The 20,157-nt window shown below is 36.8% G+C and overlaps 1 protein-coding gene and 1 pseudogene across 3 annotated transcripts in view; both read right to left on the minus strand.

Annotated features, from left to right (window-relative positions):
• DDX58 (DExD/H-box helicase 58) overlaps positions 1-20,157 on the minus strand; it is a 113,942-nt gene that overhangs the window by 53,579 nt on the left and 40,206 nt on the right. For all 3 annotated transcript variants that reach the window (XM_037796895.1, XM_037796894.1, XM_037796896.1), the window contains 4 exons: positions 17,568-17,725; positions 16,457-16,592; positions 4,720-4,868; positions 1,898-1,988 (listed from right to left, as the gene is read on the minus strand). In XM_037796895.1, coding sequence (XP_037652823.1) covers positions 1,898-1,988; positions 4,720-4,868; positions 16,457-16,592; positions 17,568-17,725 — 534 coding nt within the window. The remainder of the gene's footprint in view (positions 1-1,897; positions 1,989-4,719; positions 4,869-16,456; positions 16,593-17,567; positions 17,726-20,157) is intronic.
• LOC119504605 lies at positions 12,838-14,759 on the minus strand (annotated as a pseudogene).

Here is a 20,157-nt window from a genome sequence, read left to right on the forward strand (position 1 = left end):
TATCTTGAGTATCTTTTGTTAAGGCCAAAACAATAAGCATTCCCAGGACAAACATCATGCTTCACTGATTTCTGAATTTATTTATACATTCATTCATCAAGTAATCAAAAATTTATTTAGCAATTATGGTTTGTAAGGTAAGTACACAATGGTCAAAAGGTCCATTTTTATTCACAAGGAGGTCATATTGTCTAAAAGGATATAAACAGGAAACTATAATTCAGTGGGTTGAGCACTAAAATAGAGGCAAAACGGAACACTATGGGAATGGAGAGGAGGGACATCGTAGGAGGCTGGGGAAGGCTGCTTGGTGGAAGCACAATGCCTAGTACAGCATAAGCTTCAAATTAATTTTGTAGTTCAAGGAATGAATAAATAAATGAATGAACAAATAAGGAAATATTTTTGAGTGGCTATTTGTGGGGGAATAACAAAATTTGAAAAACACGTTGGATTCATGGTAGAGTCAGACTGCAGAGAACTTTGAATTCCAACAGCAATAATGTGGTGTTTGGACTTCATTTATAAGCCAAATTTTCAAGATCAGAATCTATTTTTTTATTCTTGAAGTTGAAAAACTGCTTGAAGAAAGTGCAGAAGTTGTGACTAAGGACAGACTGGGGATGGGGTCAAAGTGCTTGACAAACACTAGGAGAACAGAGAAAGCCTGTTGTGGTCAGTCACTAAGGGATGCGGAGCATGGTTGGGAGAATGCCAGGATGGGGGCCAGCCACCTAGGAGCCCTGGGTGATGACAGAGGCAGTTTTTCATTCTTTGGTCAACCTAACAGGACTGCAGAATTGTCTGGCTGGAATTTATTTTTAACTGTGAAATATATAATGCACACGAAAGATGTGTATGTACTGACTAAAGAGTAACAATAAAATAGGAACAGAACATCTCTATTTTTACTTAATCTTAATCTATTAGTTGAAAATTTGAGCAAGAGGATTAAAAAAAAAAGCTTTGGCTTTGTCTGTAGGCAAAGGGGAGGAGGCAATGTGTACCAAGAGAGAAACTAGTGTATTTTTCGGCATTTGAACATTGTGATGGCTTTTTTTTTTAATATATATATTCATTTTATTGAGATATATTCACATACCACGCAGTCATACAAAACAAATCGTACATTCGATCGTTCACAGTACTATTACATAGTTGTACATTCATCACCAAAATCAATCCCTGATACCTTCATTACCACACACAAAAATAACAAGAATAATAATTAAAGTAAAAAAGAACACTGAGTGCCTTTGTCTGTTTGTTTGTTTCCTTCCCCCATTTTTCTACTCATCCATGTGATGGCTTTTTGATGTGTCAGCTTGGCTAGGTGAACTGCAATAGCCAGTTTTTCAATCGAATACTAATCTAGTTGCTACTGAAGGAATTTTTCAGATGTGATTAGTCTTCAGCCTGTTGGATTTAAGTTAATCAAAAGGAAGGTCATACTAGGTGGTCCCTACCTAAGCAGGTGAGCCCTTCCAAAAGAGAGTTTAGGCTTTCCCTGAGCTCTGTGGGGTTCCAGCCTGCTCACGATCTTCAATCCTGACCACCTGTATTACAGACATCAGACTTGCTTTGCCAGCTCCCATAGTCACGTTAAGTCATTTCTTCGTAATCAACCTTTTTTTATATCTGTATCTATATCTATACATTTATATAGCTATAGCTATGTCTATCTCTATATTAGTTATAGAGATAGAGATATATATTAGATACAGAGATATAGAAATTAGATATACAGATATAGATATTAGAGATACAGATATAATATCCTACTGGTTATGCTTCTCTGATTGAACTCCAACTATAGAAGCAGTAAAAAAGAAATCAAATTTATTATATATATTCTTACATATATAGTATGCTAATGTAATTCACTATATGGAAATACCTATTTTCTGACTTGTTTTGCCATGTCCAGTCAATATGCCAGGTTTCAGAGAGCTGAGTTTACAATTTTCTTCAATCCATTTCTTCAAAGCCTGAAAATGAAGAGGCAAATTATCAGTTAATGCTATTTGTAAACTATCTGTATTAAGACATTACTGAAAAACATACAAGAAAAGAAACTTAATGTTTAAATTAGTGTACAATTTTCAGACTGACAAACCTGAAGAAAAAACCTCCCTAGAACTGAGTATTTTGCAATATGTAACTATAATGATATAGATCTTTGTGATCTGAAATGATTTGATAGCCAAGATATGTTTTAAGTGAAAAAAGCAAAGTTCAGAACAGTGGGTATATAAAACTATTAAGTGAGTTTAGCAAGATCACAGGACACAAGATCAATAAACAGAAATCAACTGTATTTCTATATACTAGCAATGAAAAAGTGGAATTTGTTTTAAAATGTGCCATTCACAATAGCATCAAAAACTTACATACTTAAGAATAAATCTAATAATAAATGTACAGACTTTATGTGCTAAAAACTATGCTTTATAGAATATGACACAAAAGTGGAAGTCACTTCTGAGATTAGTCACAAAATGACAGTGGCTTCCATCTTCGGCATTCTCTCTCTCAACCTCTCTCGGGGGAAGCCAGCTGCTGTGTTGTGAGGCAGCCCTGTGGAAAGGGCCACAAGAAGGAGACTGAAAGGACATCTTCTGAGGAATGCCATTAGTCATTGGAAGTGAGGTTGGAAGTTGATCCTCCCCCAGTCAAGCCTTGAGATGACTGCAGCCATGGCCAACACCTCAATTACATGCTCACGAGAGACCCTGAGTCAGAAACACCCAGTCAAGCTGTTTCCACATTCCTGACCCAGAGATAATAAATATTTGCTGTTTCTAATCACTAAGTTTTGGGGTAATTTGTTACACTGCAATAGATAACTAATATAGAAATCCTATATAAATGAAGAGATACGGTATTTCATCAGTTGGAAGATTTGATTATTGTTAAATTGTCAATTATCCCCAATTTGATCTACGGATTCAATGCAATCCCAAATAAAATCTCAGCAGGCTTTTTCATACATATGGACAAGCTGATTCTAAAATTATATGGAAAGGCAAAGGAACTAGCATAGCCAAAACAATTCTGAGAAAGAAGAACAAATATGGAGGACTCACAATACCCGATTTCAAGACTTACAATAAATTATATCTTCAGTAATCAAGAAAGTGTGGCATGGGTAAAAGCACAGACATATTGATCAATGGAACAGAACAGAGAGTCAAGAAACAGATCCACACAAATATAGTAAATGCATTTTTGAAAATGGTACAAAGGCAATTCAATGGAGAAAGGGTAGCCTTTTGAACACATGGTGCTGGAACAATTGAATGCTTACATACAAAAAAATAGCATCTCAACCCATACTTTATACAAAAATTCATTCAAAATGAATCATGGATCTTATACCAGTTTGAATGTATTATGTCCCCCAGAAAAAGCCATATTCTTTGATGAAATCTTGTGGGGAAGACATATTAGTGGGGATTAAGTTGGAATGTTTGGATTAGGTTGTTTGCATGGAAATGCACCCCACCCAACAGTGGGTGACAACTCTGATTGGATAATTTCCATGGAGGTGTTGGCCCGCCCATTCAGGGTGGGTCTGAATTAAATTACTGGAGCACTATATAAGATCAGACAGAAGGAACAAGCTGCCACAGCCAAGAGGGACACTTTGAAGAAAGCACAGGAGCTGCAGATGCGAGACGGTTTGAAGACGGCCATTGAAAGCAGACTCTTGCTCTGGAGAAACTGAGATAGGACAAATATCCCAAGTGCAACTAAGAGTGACATTTTTGAGGAACTGCAGCCTAGAGAGGAACGTCCTGGGAGAAAGCCATTTTGAAACCAGAACTTTGGAGCAGACGCCAGCCACGTGCCTTCCCAGCTAACAGAGTTTTTCCAGACACCACTGGCCATCCTCCAGTGAAGGTACCCGATTGCTGATGTGTTACCCTGGACACTTTATGGCCTTAAGACTGTAACTGTGTAACCAAATAAATCCCCTTTTATAAAAGCCAATCCATCTCTGGTGTTTTGCATTCCGGCAGCATTAGCAAACTATAACAGATCTCAATGTAAAATACAAAACTATAAAACTTCTACAAGATAATATAAAATCTTTGTGTAAAATATTCTTAGATACAACATCAAAAGCACAATCCATAAAGAAAAAAACTGATACACTGGACTTTGTCAAATTTAACACTTTCAGTCTGCAAAAGATAACAGTAACAGAATGAAAGACAACCTATAGACCAGAAGAAATAATTTGCAAATCACATTTCTAACAAAGGACTTTTTTGTCAGATTATAAAAAGAACTCTCAAAACCTTAACAATAAGATAATAACCCAATATTAAAAATGGGCAAAACCTCTGCTCACCAAATAAGACATAGGATGGTTAATAAGCCCAGGAAAAGATGGTCAACCTTATTAATCATTAAGAAAATGCAAATTCAAACCCTATTAATGTATCACTAGACACCAATAAAATGGCTAAAATTTTTAAATCTGACCATTTGAAGTACTTGTACTACAGATATCAAGATTTATAAACTAGAATGATTAAGACAAGTCAGGCATTAGTGTAAGGATAAACAAATAGATCAGCAGAACAGAATGGAAACCTCCGAAACAGAACCACACATATATGGACACTTGATTGCACACCACTGAGGAAAGGACAATCTTTTCAATAAATGATGCTTTGTCAAGGGTTGTCCACAAGGAGAAAGAAAGCTTACATCCGCAAGTGCTCTGGTTTTCACAAAGAGAATGGTTCTTGTCTCTGGGTTTAAGTGGTACTCCTCTTGCAAGATGAAGGCAAGATCACTGAGTTTAGGGTTCTCATTTTTGGGATCCATAGAAATACATTCTAGTTCCTGCAGCTTTTCTGTAAAGAGGAACATTTTATAAATGGCTTACAAATTCTCAAAATTTAGAACACACTGTAACCATTAGCTAAAGTTCAAATAGTGAATCTCTCAATATTTGACTAGAAATTTGAGTCATACTAACTTTAAGGCAGTAAATAACCTCATAACCCTTTATGAATAATATTGTAGTATATATTGTGAAGGAGTATATTTAAATTGGTACAACCTTTTAGAAGGACGATTTGGCAACATCTATGCAAATGTAAAGCTCAGTAACCTATACCTTGATTTGGCACTTCTACATCTAGGAATTTTAGTCATTTGTTATACTGAAAAAAGTATGGAAGACATATATAGAGATTTTCACTGTATTATTGTTTAGCATATAAAAGAAAAATAGAAAAAAAAAAGAAAAACACCCAACAGTAGGGAAACGGTTCAATAGATTGTGGGCTATGTATCTGAGTCAATCACTGTGGTTGTTAAAAATAATGAGGGAGATACATATATGATGATACGGAAATATCTTAAAGATATTTTAAGGTAAAAAAAATCAAGAAACAGGAAAGTAAGTTCAAAATGATCCATCTTTAAAAACATAATAGCTCATCCTGATCAACTCATTAAGAACTGATTATTAAATTTTCGAGAATTATGTGAGCTGGTTTTAAACACAGTATTAGAAATTCGATTATGTAAACTTACAACTAAATAACATATTAAAAACAAATGTTAATGAATAGCTAAAATTCATTATTTCTCAATTATTTTACCAAATTTTACTATTATCTATGCTTTTGAGTTTATTTACATCTATTTTATCTATATGATGGAAATGCTATATAATGGTGTACTACTACTCATCCCTTTTGTTTTAATACAATTTTTTTTATTGGAGAAGTGTATCAAAAAATCATGCAGAAAATACAGAACCCCATTAGTAACAATTTGCATTAGTGTGGTACTTTTGTTACAACTGATAAAAAAGTATTATTATAATTGTGTTAATAACTATAGTCCATAGTTTGCATAAGGGTTCAGTTTGTGTTGTACTGTTCTGTATTTTTTTTTTCATTCTTATTCTAGAAATATACACACAACCTAGAATTTACCCTTTAACCAAATTCAAAATATGATTGAGTGTCATTACTTACATTCACAATGTTGTGCTACTATCAGCACCATCCATTACCAAAACTTTTCCATCACCCCAAACAGAAATTCTGTTTTCAATTAGGCATTAATTCCCGATCCCCTACCCTCACCCTAGCCCCTAGTAACCTATATTCTATTTTCTGGCTCTATGAGTTTTCTTATTCTAATTATTTTCATATCAGTGAGATCTTACAATATATGTCGTTTGTGTCTGACTTATGCCCCTCAAAATGATGTCTTCAAGGTTCACCCATATTGTCACATGTATCAGAAGTTCATTCTTTTCGTGGCTGAATAATATTCCATTGTGTATATATACCACATTTTGTTTATCCATTCATCAGTTGATGGACACTTGAGTTGTTTCCATCTTTTGGATATTATGAGTAATGCCACAGTGAACACAGGCGTGCAAATATCTGTTCAAGCCCCTGCTTTCACTTCTTTTGGGTATATACTATGTTGGGTTATATGATAATTCTATACTTAAGCCTTCTATTTTTTTTTTTGTCTTTTTTTTTAATTGTGAACTTTAACATATATACATAACAGTGACAACTTTCAAAGTATGATTTCCCAACCTGTTAGAGAGCAAATTTCAAAGAATGTCCTGGGTCACAGTTCCACAACTTCAGCCATTTCCATTATTGTAATATATTACAGAAAGGTGTCAACTCTCAATGTACAGCTCAACAAGCAGTTACATAAGTAATTTCAAAAATTGTTGAGTAACAGTTCCACAGTCTCAGTCCCTTCCCTATTATGCAAGGGGTAAAGACCTTCAAGGTACAATTAAATGAACAGCTACAGAGCAAATCCCAAAGGATGCTACAGGCTTCAGTTCCACCATATCATTTACCTCCTTCCAGCCATTCTAACACCCCAGCATCAAAAAATAGACATATAATTATATAAAGTTTCAGCATTCATAGACCTTTGTTAAATCTTATCTTATTTGTTGCTAACCCTTCCTCTCACTTATTCTCTTTCTCCATCTTCAGAGGTGTCTAGACAGTGAGCACCCTAACTTGTTCATATTAAAGGGGGCTGCCCACAGAATGGGGAAGGGGGCTGAATCTGATTGTTATTCTTAAATAGGCTGTTGCCCCTGGGTTTTAGAACTTGTCTGGCATAGGAACACTCTGGTGGATTTAAGTTTCTGAAAGATAAAACTTAGTGAGTGAATCTTTTATAGAATCTCAGGTGGGGACCTAGGTATTTGGGGACTACTTTTGGTAAGGGCATGGTGTACTGTGGCCATTTGGGATGTCTAGCTGGAGCTTGCATAAGGGAAACCCCCAGGATAGCCGCTTGATTCTATTTGGGATCTCTCAGCCACTGTGACTTCAGCTTGTTACCTTTCACTTTTACCCCCTTTTGGTTAAGAATGCATTTTCAATCCCTTGCTGCCAGGGCAACTTTAGCTTTCTGAGGAACCACCAAACTGTTTTCCACAGCAGCTGCACCATTTTACATTCCAACCAACGATGAATGAAATCTTCCTATTTCTCCACATCTTCTCCCACACATTATTATTATTATTATTATTATTTAATAGTAGCCATTCTAGTGGGTGTTAAATGGAATATCATTGTGGCTTTGATTTGCATTTCCCTAATGGCTAATGAGGTTGAATATCTTTTCATTTGCTTTTTGGTCACTTGTATATCTGCTTTGGAGAAATGTCTATTCAATTTTTTGGCCCATTTTAAATTGGGTTGTTTGTCTTTACTGTTGAGTTGCAAGATTTCTTTATATAGTCTGCATATTAAACCCTTATCAGATACATGGTTAGCAAATCCCCATTCTCTAGGCTGCCTTTTTTTACTTTCATGATGAAGTCCTTTGATGCATAAAAGTTTATAATGCTGATGAAGTCACATTTATCTATTCTTTTTTTAAAAATCATACTTTCAATTGTAGAATATGACACATATACATAGAATTGATGACATTCCAACTAACAAGTAGTTAGAGAGCAAATTTCAGAGATTGTTCTGAGTTACAGTTCCACAGTTTCAGTTCTTTCCTTATTGCAAAATATAACATACACAAAAAGGTGATCTAACTCAAATTACAATTTAATCTTCAGGGATGTGTAGGCAGTGACCACCCTAACTTGTTTGTGTTGAAAAGGGGTGCTGACTTTATGGGAAAAGGGGACACATCTGGTTGATGTTCTTGAAGAGGCTATTGACTCTGGGTTTTGGGACTTAGCTGCTCACTCCCTTGCCCAGCGGAGATCTCCCTGCTGCCGGACAAACTTACTGCTGCAGGACAAACTTACCCATCCCTGCTGCAGGACAAACCTGCTGCAGGACAAACTTACCCATCCCTCAAGGTGCCGTCTCCCATGCTTTTTTGTCAGTACTCCCTCCACGTGTTGTGGGGGGCACTCTATGGCTGGTCACACCCCAAAACCATGGTCCTGGGCATCCTCCAGCCCCTCCCTACTTACTTTCACAAAGGAAAAGCCTGTTCCACCTCACCGACTTCAGCATCTTCCCGGAAGTACCTCCACTTATCTATTCTTTGGTTGCTCATACTTTTGGTGTAAAGTCTAACAAACCACTGCCTAACACAAGGTCCTGGAGATGCCTCCCTAGGTTTTCTTAGAGGAGTTTTATTGTCTTACTATTTAGGTCTTCAATACATTTTGAACTAATTTTTGTATATGGTGTGAGGTAGTGATTCTCCTTTATTCTTTTTCATATGCATATCCAGTTTTCCCAGCACCATTTTTGAAGACTATTCTTTCCTAATTGAGTGGACTTGGCAGCCTTGTCAAAAAACAACTGGAAAGAGATGTGAGGGTCTATTTCTGAACTCTCAATTCAATTCCATTGGTATGTATGTCTGTCCTTGTGTCAGTATTATGCTATTTAGACCACTGTTGTTTTGTCATAAATTTTAAAATTGGGAAGTATGAATCCTCCAACTTTGTTCTTTTTCAGGATAGTTTTGGCTATTTGGGGCCCTTAACCTTCCACAGAAATTTGATAATTGTTTTTTTCATTTCTGCAAAGAAGAGTGTTGGAATTTTGATTGGGATTGCATTGAATCTGTAAATCACTTTGGGTAGAAATGACAGCTTAACAATATTTAGTCTTCCAGTCCTTGAACATGGAATGTCCTTCCACTTATTAAAGTTTTCTTTGATTTCTTTTAGCAATGCTTTGTAGTTACATTCTTGGTTAAATTTATCCCTAGATATTTGATTCTTTTAATTGCTATTGTAAATGGAATTATTTTCCGGATTTCCTCTTCAGTTGTTCATTACTAGGATATAGAAACACTAATGCTTTTTGCATGCTGATTTGGTGCCCTGCCATTTTGCTGTTTTCTTTATCAGTTCTAGTAGGTTTGTTGTGGATTTTTCAAGATTTTCCATATATATATATATATATATATATATATATATATATATATATATGATCATGTCATCAGCAAATAGCAAAAATTTTGCTTCTTCCTTTCCAATTTGGCAGCCTTTTATTTCTTTTTCTTGCCTAATGGCTCTGGCTAGAACTTCCAGTACAATGTTGAATAACAATGGTGACGGTGGGCATCTTTCTCTTCTTGATCTTGGAGGGAAAGTTTTCAGTCTTTCACCATTGAGTGTGATATTAGCCATGGGATTCTCATATACACCCTTCATTATGTTAAGGAAGTTTCCATTTATCCCTAGTTTTCTAACAGTTTTTATCAAGAAGTGTTGCTGGATTTTGTCAAATGCCTTTTCTTGGTCAACTGAGATGTGCATGTGATTTTTTCCCTCATTCTATTAATGTGCTGTATTACATTAATTGATTTTCTTATGTTGAACAACCCAGGCATATCTGGAATAAATCCCACTTGATAATGGCATATAAATCATGGTGTTTAATGTGATGTTAGATTTGGTTTGCTAGTATTTTTGATGAGGATTTTTGCATCTATATTCAAAAGGTATATTTCTCTGTAATTTTTTCTTGTGGTATCATTATCTGGCTTTGGTATGAGGGTGATGTTGACCTCATAGAATGAGTTAAAGAGTGTTTCCTCCTTTTCCATTTTTTGGAAGAGTTAAAGTAGGACTGGTGTTAAATCTTCTTGGAATGCTTGGGAAAATGCACCAGTGAAGCCATCGGGTCCTAAACTTTCCTTTGTGGGGAGGTTTTTGATTACTGACTCAATGTCTTTACTTGTTACCAGTCTGTTGAGATTTTCTGTTTCTTCTTGAGTCAGCATGGGTAGTTTGTGTTTTTCTAGGAATTTGTCCATTTCATCTGGTTATCTAATTTGTTGGCATAGTATCCTCTTATAATAATTTTTATTTCTGTGGGGTCATTTATGATTTTAGTTGTTTGTGTCCTCTCTTTTTTCTCCTTTGTCAATCTAGCTAAAGGTTTGTCATTTTTATTTATCTTTCCAAAGAACCAACTTTTGGTTTCACTGATTCTCTCTACTACTTTTTCTTTTCTATATTGCATTTATCTCCATTGTAACCTTTGTTATTTCTTCCTTCTACATGCTTTGGGATTGGTTTGCTCTTCTTTTTCTAGATCCTCCAGTTGTGAGGTTAAGTATATGATTTAAAATCTTTCCTCTTTCCTAATGCAAGCATTTAGAGCTAAATTTCCCTCAGCATTGCTGTTGCTTTATCCAATAAGTTATGGTATGTTGTGTTTTCATTTTCATTTGCCTCAAGTTATTTCCTAATATCCCTTGTGATTTCTTCTTTGACCCACTGGTGTTTAAGAGCATGTTGTTTAATTTCCAAATATGTGTGAATTTTCCAGTTCTCCTTCTGTTATTGGTTTCTAACTCAATTTCATTGTGGTTAGAGAAATACATCATATGACTTTAAATTTTTTTTTAATTTAGTGAGACTTGTTTTGTGACCTAATATATAGTCAATCCTGAGAATGAAATCTCAGGATAGGCCATATGCACATGCACATTATCCATGTGCACTAGAGAAGAATGCATATTCTGCTGCTTTTGGGTGAAGAATTCTATATATGTCTGTTAGGTCTATTTGGTTTAGATTATCATTCAAGTCTTCTATTTCTTTATTGATCCTCTGTCTATCCTATTGAAAGCAGTGTCTCCTACTATTAATGTAGAACTATTTCTCCCTTTAAATCAGTCAATATTTGCTTCATATACTTGGGGACTCTGCCATTCGTTGCATATATATTTATTACTGTTATGTCTTCAGTACATGATTACCTTCTCCATCCCTTGTGACAGTTTCTTAAAGTCTATTTTATCTGATATTAGTATAGCTACCACAGCTCTCCTTTATTTACTATTCACATGGGATATTATTTTCCATCTTCTCACTTTCAGCCTGCTTCTCTCAAATTTAAGGTGAGTCTCTTGTCAACAGCAAATATCTGAGTCATACTTTTTTTTACCCATTTTGTCAATCTCTGACTTTTCACTGGAGAGTTTAATCCATTTATATCTAAAGTAACTTCTGATAATGGAGGACTTTCTTCTGCCATTTTACCATTTGGTCTTTAGCCTTATAACATTTTTTGTCCCTTCATTCTTCCATTAATGCCTACTTTCATATCTATTTTTTATATGCCACATTTTGAGTTTCTGTATATATATTTCATATATTGTCTTAGTTTTTACCATGGGGTTTAAATTTAACATCTTAAATCTATAACAATCACATCTGATTTGATACCAACTTCACTTCAATAGCATACACATACAGTTCCTATATCCCTCCATCCTCCTGCCCTTTTTTGTACTTGTTACAAATTATATCTTTATATATTGTATGTCCAAACCATGGATTTATGATGGCTTTTTATGCATTTGCATTTTATAACCTCTAAGAATCAAAAGCGGAGTTATATAACAAAAAAATACAATAGTACTGGCATTTGTAATTACCCATACCTTTACCAGAGTTCTTTATTTCTTTATGCCACTTTCATCAACTGTCCAGTGTCCTTTCCTTTCATTCTGAAAAAACCCCTTTAGCAATGCTTCTAGGGCAGGTCTAGTGGTGATGAACTCCCTCAGCTTTTGTTTATCTGGGAATGTCTTAATCTCTTCCTCATTTTTGAAAGACAGTCTTGCCAGATATAAAATTCTTCATTTCCAATTTTTTTTTTCTTTTTCAGCAGTTTAAAAGACCCACTGTCTCTGTGCCTCCATGATTTCTGATGAGAAACTGACACCTAATCTTATTGGGACTCCCTTATACATAAGTCACATTGCTTTTTCTCTTGATGCTTTCAGAACTCTCTCCTTGTCCTTGTCATTTGACAGTTTCACTATGTTCTTGGGCACATTTCTCTTTGAGATTACCCTGTTTGGAGTTCACTGGGCTTCCTGAATGTGCAAATTCGTGCCTTTTGTTAAATTTGGGAAGTTTACTGCTGTTATTTCTTTGAATATTCCTTCTGTTCCTTGCTGTCTTTCTTCTCCTTCTGGGATTCTCATAATGCATATATATTGGTGTACTTGATGATGTCCCAGAAGTGTCTTAGGCTATTATTGCTTTTTATAATTCTTTTTCCTTTCTGCTCCTCAGCCTGACTCATTTCAAGTGTCTTGTCTTCAAATTCACTGATTCTTCTGCCAGCTCCAATCCGCTACTGAAACCACCTAGGGAATTTTTCATTTTAATCAGTGTTCTTCATTTCCAGTATTTCTGTTTGGTTCCTTTTTAAAATTGCTATCTCTTTATTGATATTCTTTTACTATTTATTCATTGTTTTCCCGATATCCCTTAGTTCTTTCTCTGTGTTTTCCTTTATCTCCTTGAACATAACAAGGATTTTTTTTTTTTACACAAAAAAAACAATTATTTAAGGCCTTTATTAACAGGTGCCTGTAGTTTGTTGACTTTTTTTAAAAAAATCAAGTTGAAAACTTTTATTACAAATTAAAAATGAGGTTCTTAAAACTCTTAACTTGACAAGATATGAAACAATTTAAAAACCTTTAAAGTTATATTGAGAAAAAACAGGCTTCTAAAAAAAACATATTTGTCATTGCCAAAAAGAGACATCTTTAGGTAAAAATAATAAAAATGTCATGCTGCCTAGAAAATTTAGATAATACTAGTTATCTGGTCAATTGGCAAAAAGCAAGCAATTAAGGTCATCAGTCCCAATCTTTTGTTCATTTCTTATTGCTGGAATTTCATGTTCACTTCTTGTTGGATGACTAAACCAGATGATGGTAGAGATGGTAAAATGGCATTTACTCAGCCCAGCCCTGCTCAGCCTGAGAAGATGAATTCTCAGCTGGTGGATCGGCTACTTCTGTCTCTCTGCTATATTATGGTTTAGGATTTTCTGGGCATCTGAGTTGGTAATTGAAGTTGCAGCAGTACTGATGTTGAGGTGGCTGCTGACCTTGGGTCTCATCTCCTTGATTTTCCTTATCAATTTCATTGCCATCCTCTCTAGGCTGTCTTTGGCAAGAAGGGTCCCTATGGAATTGTTGTTTATCATGCCTATAAATGTTCTGTCTCACTGGTCTACTGCACCCTGGTTGTCAGCACCCTCTGTCATTCTCCTTGTACAAAAGGGTTCAAATACTATAGAATGCATAAGGTTCTCCACATGTTATAAAGTGGGAACTGTCACCTGCGGGAGGGCCAGTGTTGTTGGGCCTGGCCTTCAGGAACACTCTGATCTCTCGTTCTTTTCCCCACTCTCACTATTCTGGTAATTTTGCTGGTAATTGCCTAGAGGACTCCTACGACATGGACAACATCCATAATGGTTACAGTCTGCTGCATATTTACTGCCTTGCATTGGAATTCCACCAGGGCCTGTGATGTTTGCTCCCTCTGCCCTTTTCTCCTTAAACATCATCAAACTCCACAGTCTTTCCAACAACAACACTGCAAAGGTACTTCCTGGGGTTATTCTTCTTTATGACAGCCTGGTGTACAAACACATATTCCTTGGTGTCATTCTTCTTGATGAAACCATATCCATTTCTTATAATGAACCATTTTACTGTTTCCAAAACTTCTGTTGTGATGATCTTCTTGGCCCCGTTGGCAGGCACCATTAATGTGAGACTGTCCAGGACACCACTCCCTGCACCTCTGCCCATGGTGCCAGGTTTGGTGTTAGCAGCACTGAGGGTGGGGGTGACAGGGTGGTGGTATGCAGCTGCTGGGTCTTGGCCCCAGTGCTCTTGGTTGTGGTGATGGTGATTGGAGCTGACTGCAACTGCTGTGGCTCCTCCTGGGCTGTGATGGTAACTAGGCTGGCAGTGGCAGTGGAAGTGCTCAGGGCTCTCTGGGGTCCGCTTTCTGCTCCTGCTACCAATCAAACTGAGGATCATTTTTAAAAACTCTTTGTTCGATACTTCCAAAATATGATTTTCTCCATTGATGCTTTCTGGACTTTTATCCTGTTCCTTTGGGTGGCCATCATTTCCTTTTTCTTATTTGTCTTGTAATCTTTTGTTGTACACTGTATGTTTTAGTATTTTAAAGTGTTAACTCAGGGATTTAATCTCTGAGCTGTCTGTTGCTTAAGTTTGTATCCAGCTAGTAATATGACTTCCTTGAGTGCCAGGAGCTAACAAAAAAAAAATGAAAAAACACCATTCACAGTCTTGCAAATTGGCTTTGTGTTGGCTGGTGCTCTCCTTCAGAGTTCAGCCTTCCTATTGAGAAGGTTAGCCCAAGGCAAACACAAAGTGTAAGGTCCTTTCTGAATTTTCTGAACCTGCGTCTTGTCCTGGGCTTGTACTTGCTCATGGCCTTAGGAATTCCCCTTTTACTCCCTATGACACAGACTTTCTTCCCCCCACCCCCACCCCAGTGTGTTCTATTGAATGACTTAAAACAGGTAATCCTTTGCCTTAGGCTGCTTTGACTTAATTATTTCCTATACGGCTTTAGCTGCACATAAGCTGCTTTTGCCTGCAGGGCAAGTTCTGGGAAGGTAAGCCGGAGACCAGTCTTTGGTTCAGGCTTTCATGCTGCCACTCAATGGACTGGCATCAATATCCAGGCACCCTAGAATGTGCACAGAGTTTACTCTGCTCCCACTGGAACAGGATCAGGGACCCACAGTGGAAGTGCAGCTGGCTCCACACCGCACTAGGTGGGGGAAGGACCACCAAGGGTGCCACAAGCTTTTTCAACTGCTTATAAAGCTGCATTTTCTTGATTAGGCACTCACTCTGTCATTGTAACCCTTTAAATGCTCTTCTGAGTTTTGAAGAAGATGGCTCTGCCAGTTTTTATGAGTTGTTCAAAGATTTTTGTGGCGTAACAGCCCCCTGAAGTGTCTTACACTGCCATCTTGGTCAACTGGAAGCCCTACTCATCTCTTTTTAGTGCCATGTTTGAAGACATCATGTTGAGACCTTGAAACACCATGGCAAACAACAAACACAAAAAAATCAGTGCTTAATTTATTGTTTTTATGTCAGTTTAGACCTATGAAAGTGATGGAGAAAATATATATAATGCAGATTAAATTGAAAAGTATGATGTGTTTGTATCCATTGCACTGTGAACAGCACACACAAAAAAAAGAGTAAACATCTTCCAGTATTTGAAAACTATTATTCAATTCAGCAAAAAACCCACTCACATTGTTGACAATTGAGTAAACTTCCGACAAATGTCTTTGTCGTTTCATTTCATCATAAATGAAAACAGATACCAACATGCATATCATTAACTGTTTGCCAACGGCAACCATTGGTTGGCTACGGATACAAGAGTTCTGCAAAAATCACCAAAAATACTCTATGAAAATCAATTAGCTATACAGAAGTTACAATAAAGAGTATTGCATGTTTTATTATTTTTCTTAAATTGGGTGCTACACATCTTTTGTATCAATAAATTTATAATCAACTTATTTACGTATATATGCATATCTTTTTCCCCAAAGAGCTGGCTGTTAAACATTTAACAGCACATACATACTATACATATGTATAGTAAATAACTTGGTATAGGCCCCCACAAAATAATAGTGATTACCTTTGGGAAAAGGTATACAACAGAGGGAGAAAGAAGACTTACTTTTCATTTACTACCTTTCTGTATATATATATATATATATTTAAGGATGTCAACAGAGGTTATCAGGATAAGTAGAATCATGGGTCATTTTTATTTTCTTTAGAAGAATATATAAATTATAGTATTTTAATATCATTAAAACATTTTTCTGTATTTTTTAAACTTCTATAAACTTACTAAAAGTTAAAAAAAAAATGCTACTATCTATCAACTATTTCTATGGGATGCATCCTTTGCAAATCCTATAACTTTCTACTTCTTCCAAACATGAAATAAGCAGCAGTCTTTCCATAGGTAATAAATAGTTCTACCACCTCTAATATCTTCTTAAACCCAGGACAACTCCTTGAGCACCCCAAACTTATATATATATATATCCACTCTAGTAGCCAGACTACAACAGCTTCCTCCTCTGGAATCACCACCCACCTTCAAATCTCCGAGTGAGATCTTGCTCTGTTTCATCAAATCCTGCTGCTCGGACATTACTGAAGAAGGTTTTCAAGTGATCCAGACCATCTTTGATTCGTGCATGTTCACTGATAATAAGGGCATCATTATATTTCTGTTTAAAACGAAAGGTGAGTTTCAATGTGTTTCTAATGTCCAGCACAATGTTTTCAGTTCAAGCAGCTGTACTTAACAAGGAATTAATTTTGAAAATGAACTTCTCTCAAATCTATTTCAACTTCTAGTTTTCTAAGTATGGGTCCCTAAGGGTTATGTAATAATTCATTTTGACCAAATACTGTATAAAAAAAAAAAAAATCAATTACCTAGAATCATTAATTAACTAGATTCACTTTGCTATATTCTACTTAGAAAGAGAAAGAGAAAATTACCCAAAGAAAGCATGTCAAAGATTAAAAAATAAAAGCAAAAGAAAATCAACTTCCATATCAGGCTGCCTTGATTCAGACATTCAAAGCCATCAATGAATCGTAATAACATCTGTTCAGAATGGTACCATCTACACCAAAGATTCCATTCAGTTAGTTAAAATTAAGTTAATTAAAATGCTGATTGAATGCATTTAAAAAATATTTGCAATGGCAAGATAAGCAAAGGTGATGGTTGTTTTTTCATAATGTTGTTTCTTAATTTCTGATTTACCAGTAAATAATCATAGACCCCAGATGTCTGAGCATTTAGGTTTTACCAAATATAAGAAAACACATCCTTCAGTATATGGCAATGGAACTCACTTAACTTTAAAGATGTCTGTCACTGATCACGTATCTAGATTAATGTTCTCTTATCATTACCCATTTTTCCCCAACCAGGTCAATAAAGGCCACACTAGAGGCATGGCTCAGAATCTCAGCCTTAGTTTCAGTCCTGTCGCCTCCAGGGTTAGATTCAAAAAGTAAAGATGTTTTTGAATGAGACAACTTTGGGAGTTTGCTTCATAAGTACCTCATGGAAAGCCTCCTAAGAGAGTTCTGGGGAAAGGATGAAAAATTGATTTCTCTCAGCTGCCATAGTGAAGCTCCCAGAAAGTCCTATGACCAAAACATGCCTTTCAAAAGAAGGAACATACCCGGAGATGTGAGGTGTACAAAAACAGTGCTTTACAAATCCTGCTTTCTTTCTCTTTGTCTGGCATGTGAAACACTGCGCATGCTTTCTGAACTGCAATAATCCATTGTTCATATCTCTGTGTTCCAAATTCCCTATTTTGAATTTGAGATAAGTTTTCTGGAAAAAAAAATAAAGTCTTTCATTGTATCATATGGTCAATAATTTAAGGTTGCAAACATGTCTCACCTCTAATTTTCTTCTTACTCTCTGTAAACCAGATAGTCCTCTTGAAATAGAGCTTTCAGCAGTATATCTGTATGCATGTATGACTGTTTACTGAACACTGACTATACCCAGAATCAAACAGAGAGCTTTACATTAATGATTCAATTAATTTTCACAAGCCCATGAGCTAGATATTACATTTTATAGATGAGGAAACTGAAGCTCAGAAAATTTAAGTCATTCACCCAACATCACACAGCTAGAATATGGAGGAATAGCAGGACCCAGCTGTGCCAACGTCCAAGCTCTACTGTCTCTATGGACTGACAGCCAAAGTAGCCTAAAGGTAAAATAATGGATAGGGGAAAAACAAAATTTGCCTTTAAAAAATTTGCCTTCAAAAAACAAATTTGCCTTTAAAAATGCAGAAGCAGTGAGTAAAAATAATAGGCCTCATGAGCTTCACCAGAAGAGGCATACAAAAGCAGGAGAGACAGGATTCAACACAGCCTATTCTGCTTGACTATGAACTTAAGCCACCCAATCTTTATAGCATCATTCTCAGGGCCAAGCATAGAAGACATACTCAAAAGACACTTGTGATGAATGCTTCTGAGTGCATGTATCTCTTAAGCTTAACCCCAGATGTTGCTTCATCTTGAGCATATGCTGTGGCCCCGGCTCTTTGTGAACCAAGGGGGAGATAAGGATGAGGAAGACACTGTCCTGTTCTTAGGTGGCTTAGTCTTAGGCTGTAAGTCACTCTAGTACCAGTTCTCCAGAGCTTCTCAGGAAAAGCACAGTACAATAAAACTCACTGGCAAGAGCTACATTTCTGGGTTAAGCTTCTCCACCCCACCCATTCATTTTTAATAAGAGGAACAAAGGAGGCTACCCAAAGAAGCTTTGACATGCTTCTTTCCTAGCCCCAGTTAGAAAACAAGGTGGCCAGCAGTAAACCAGATGAACTAACAAATATTATTTGAACTGGATAAGTGCTGATATGGGCTGAGCAATTTGGAAAAGTGGAATTGACAGGAGTGGCAAAAAGGAGGAGGCAGGGAAACAGACGTGGGAGGAATAAGGAAAAACCCAACAGAAATTCATGTGACTCCTTCATTGTCTTGCCATCCCTCTGCTTCTTCCCCAACTCAGAACATGTCCTCTCTCTCCTGATTAATAAGACAGACGCCTAATTGGCCTCCCTGCCTCTCACCTTGCTCCTCCTATTCATTCTCACCCAGCAGTTGAAGGGAGTTTTCAAAATTGCAGCTGAGAAACTAAGCTGCTACTGCTTGAAAGCCTTCAGTGGATTCCTTCAGCCAAATGCCTACCACGGCTCTCAGGCCTCTGGGATCTGGCCTCTGCCTGCTTCTGATTCCATCTCTAGCCACTCGCCTTCTTGCATTTGACAGAATTAATGGATGTCCCTATATTCTCGCTAGCCTCCTGGCCTTTCTCCATACTGTTTCCTCTGCCTGAAATATTCCATATCACCATCAGTGGCCCCAACCCCAGCCCTGCTGCATTTTATTATTACTTCTCTAATTTCTTAGCTTCACCATTACATTGGAAATCCCAAGAGGGCAGGGGGTATATCTTAGGATTCACTGTATTCCCATCACCCAGCACACTGCCTAGCACTGAATGAATGAACATGCTCAAGGAGTCACTAAATAAAAGGATTCAAGTAGGGGAAGTAGTGGAAGGTAAAATTGGAAAGATAAATAGAACAAGATTGGTGTGAACTCAGATTGTCAGTTAAAGAGTTTAGGGATTACCCCGAAGGCAGGTTTTAAGCAGAACACTGACATGATAAAACTGGTTATTTCAAGAAGATAATGGGGGGTTGGATGGAAAAGAGAGTGGCAAGGGACTAACCAGCCAGAAAGCTGTTAGAACAGGATCTAAATTAAGCTATGAAAGAAAAGAAAAAAGCAAAATAAATGTGAAAGAAGGAAAGACGTCACAAGGTGTCTTGCAGACACCACAAATTCAAAATCTCGGGGACTCTAAAGTCATCTTGTAACTGCCAGGCCACTTCTAGTCCTGGAACTGGCACCACCCACTGACATACACACAAGTGCCGAGCCAGAAGCCTGGGAGGAAGTCACCCCCTCTGCCCCCTCTCGCTCACTCCCAAATCCAGTTAGCCATTAAACTTTCCACTTACTCTTGGAAGAACTTGTACATCCCTCCTCCCCTCTCCAAACCACTTCCACTGCCTCGTGCAGCCCTTTTCATTGACTGGGAAGTGTTAGTTTAAAAATCTCAGTTGCTTGCCATTGCTTTTAGGACAAACTTCAAACTCAGCTTGGTCTACCAGGCTCACTCCCTACTCTTATTCACATATTAGAATTATCATAGAATGCCTGCAGTTTCTA

Source organism: Choloepus didactylus, chromosome 10 (assembly GCF_015220235.1).
Source record: "Choloepus didactylus isolate mChoDid1 chromosome 10, mChoDid1.pri, whole genome shotgun sequence".
NCBI lineage: Eukaryota > Metazoa > Chordata > Mammalia > Pilosa > Megalonychidae > Choloepus > Choloepus didactylus.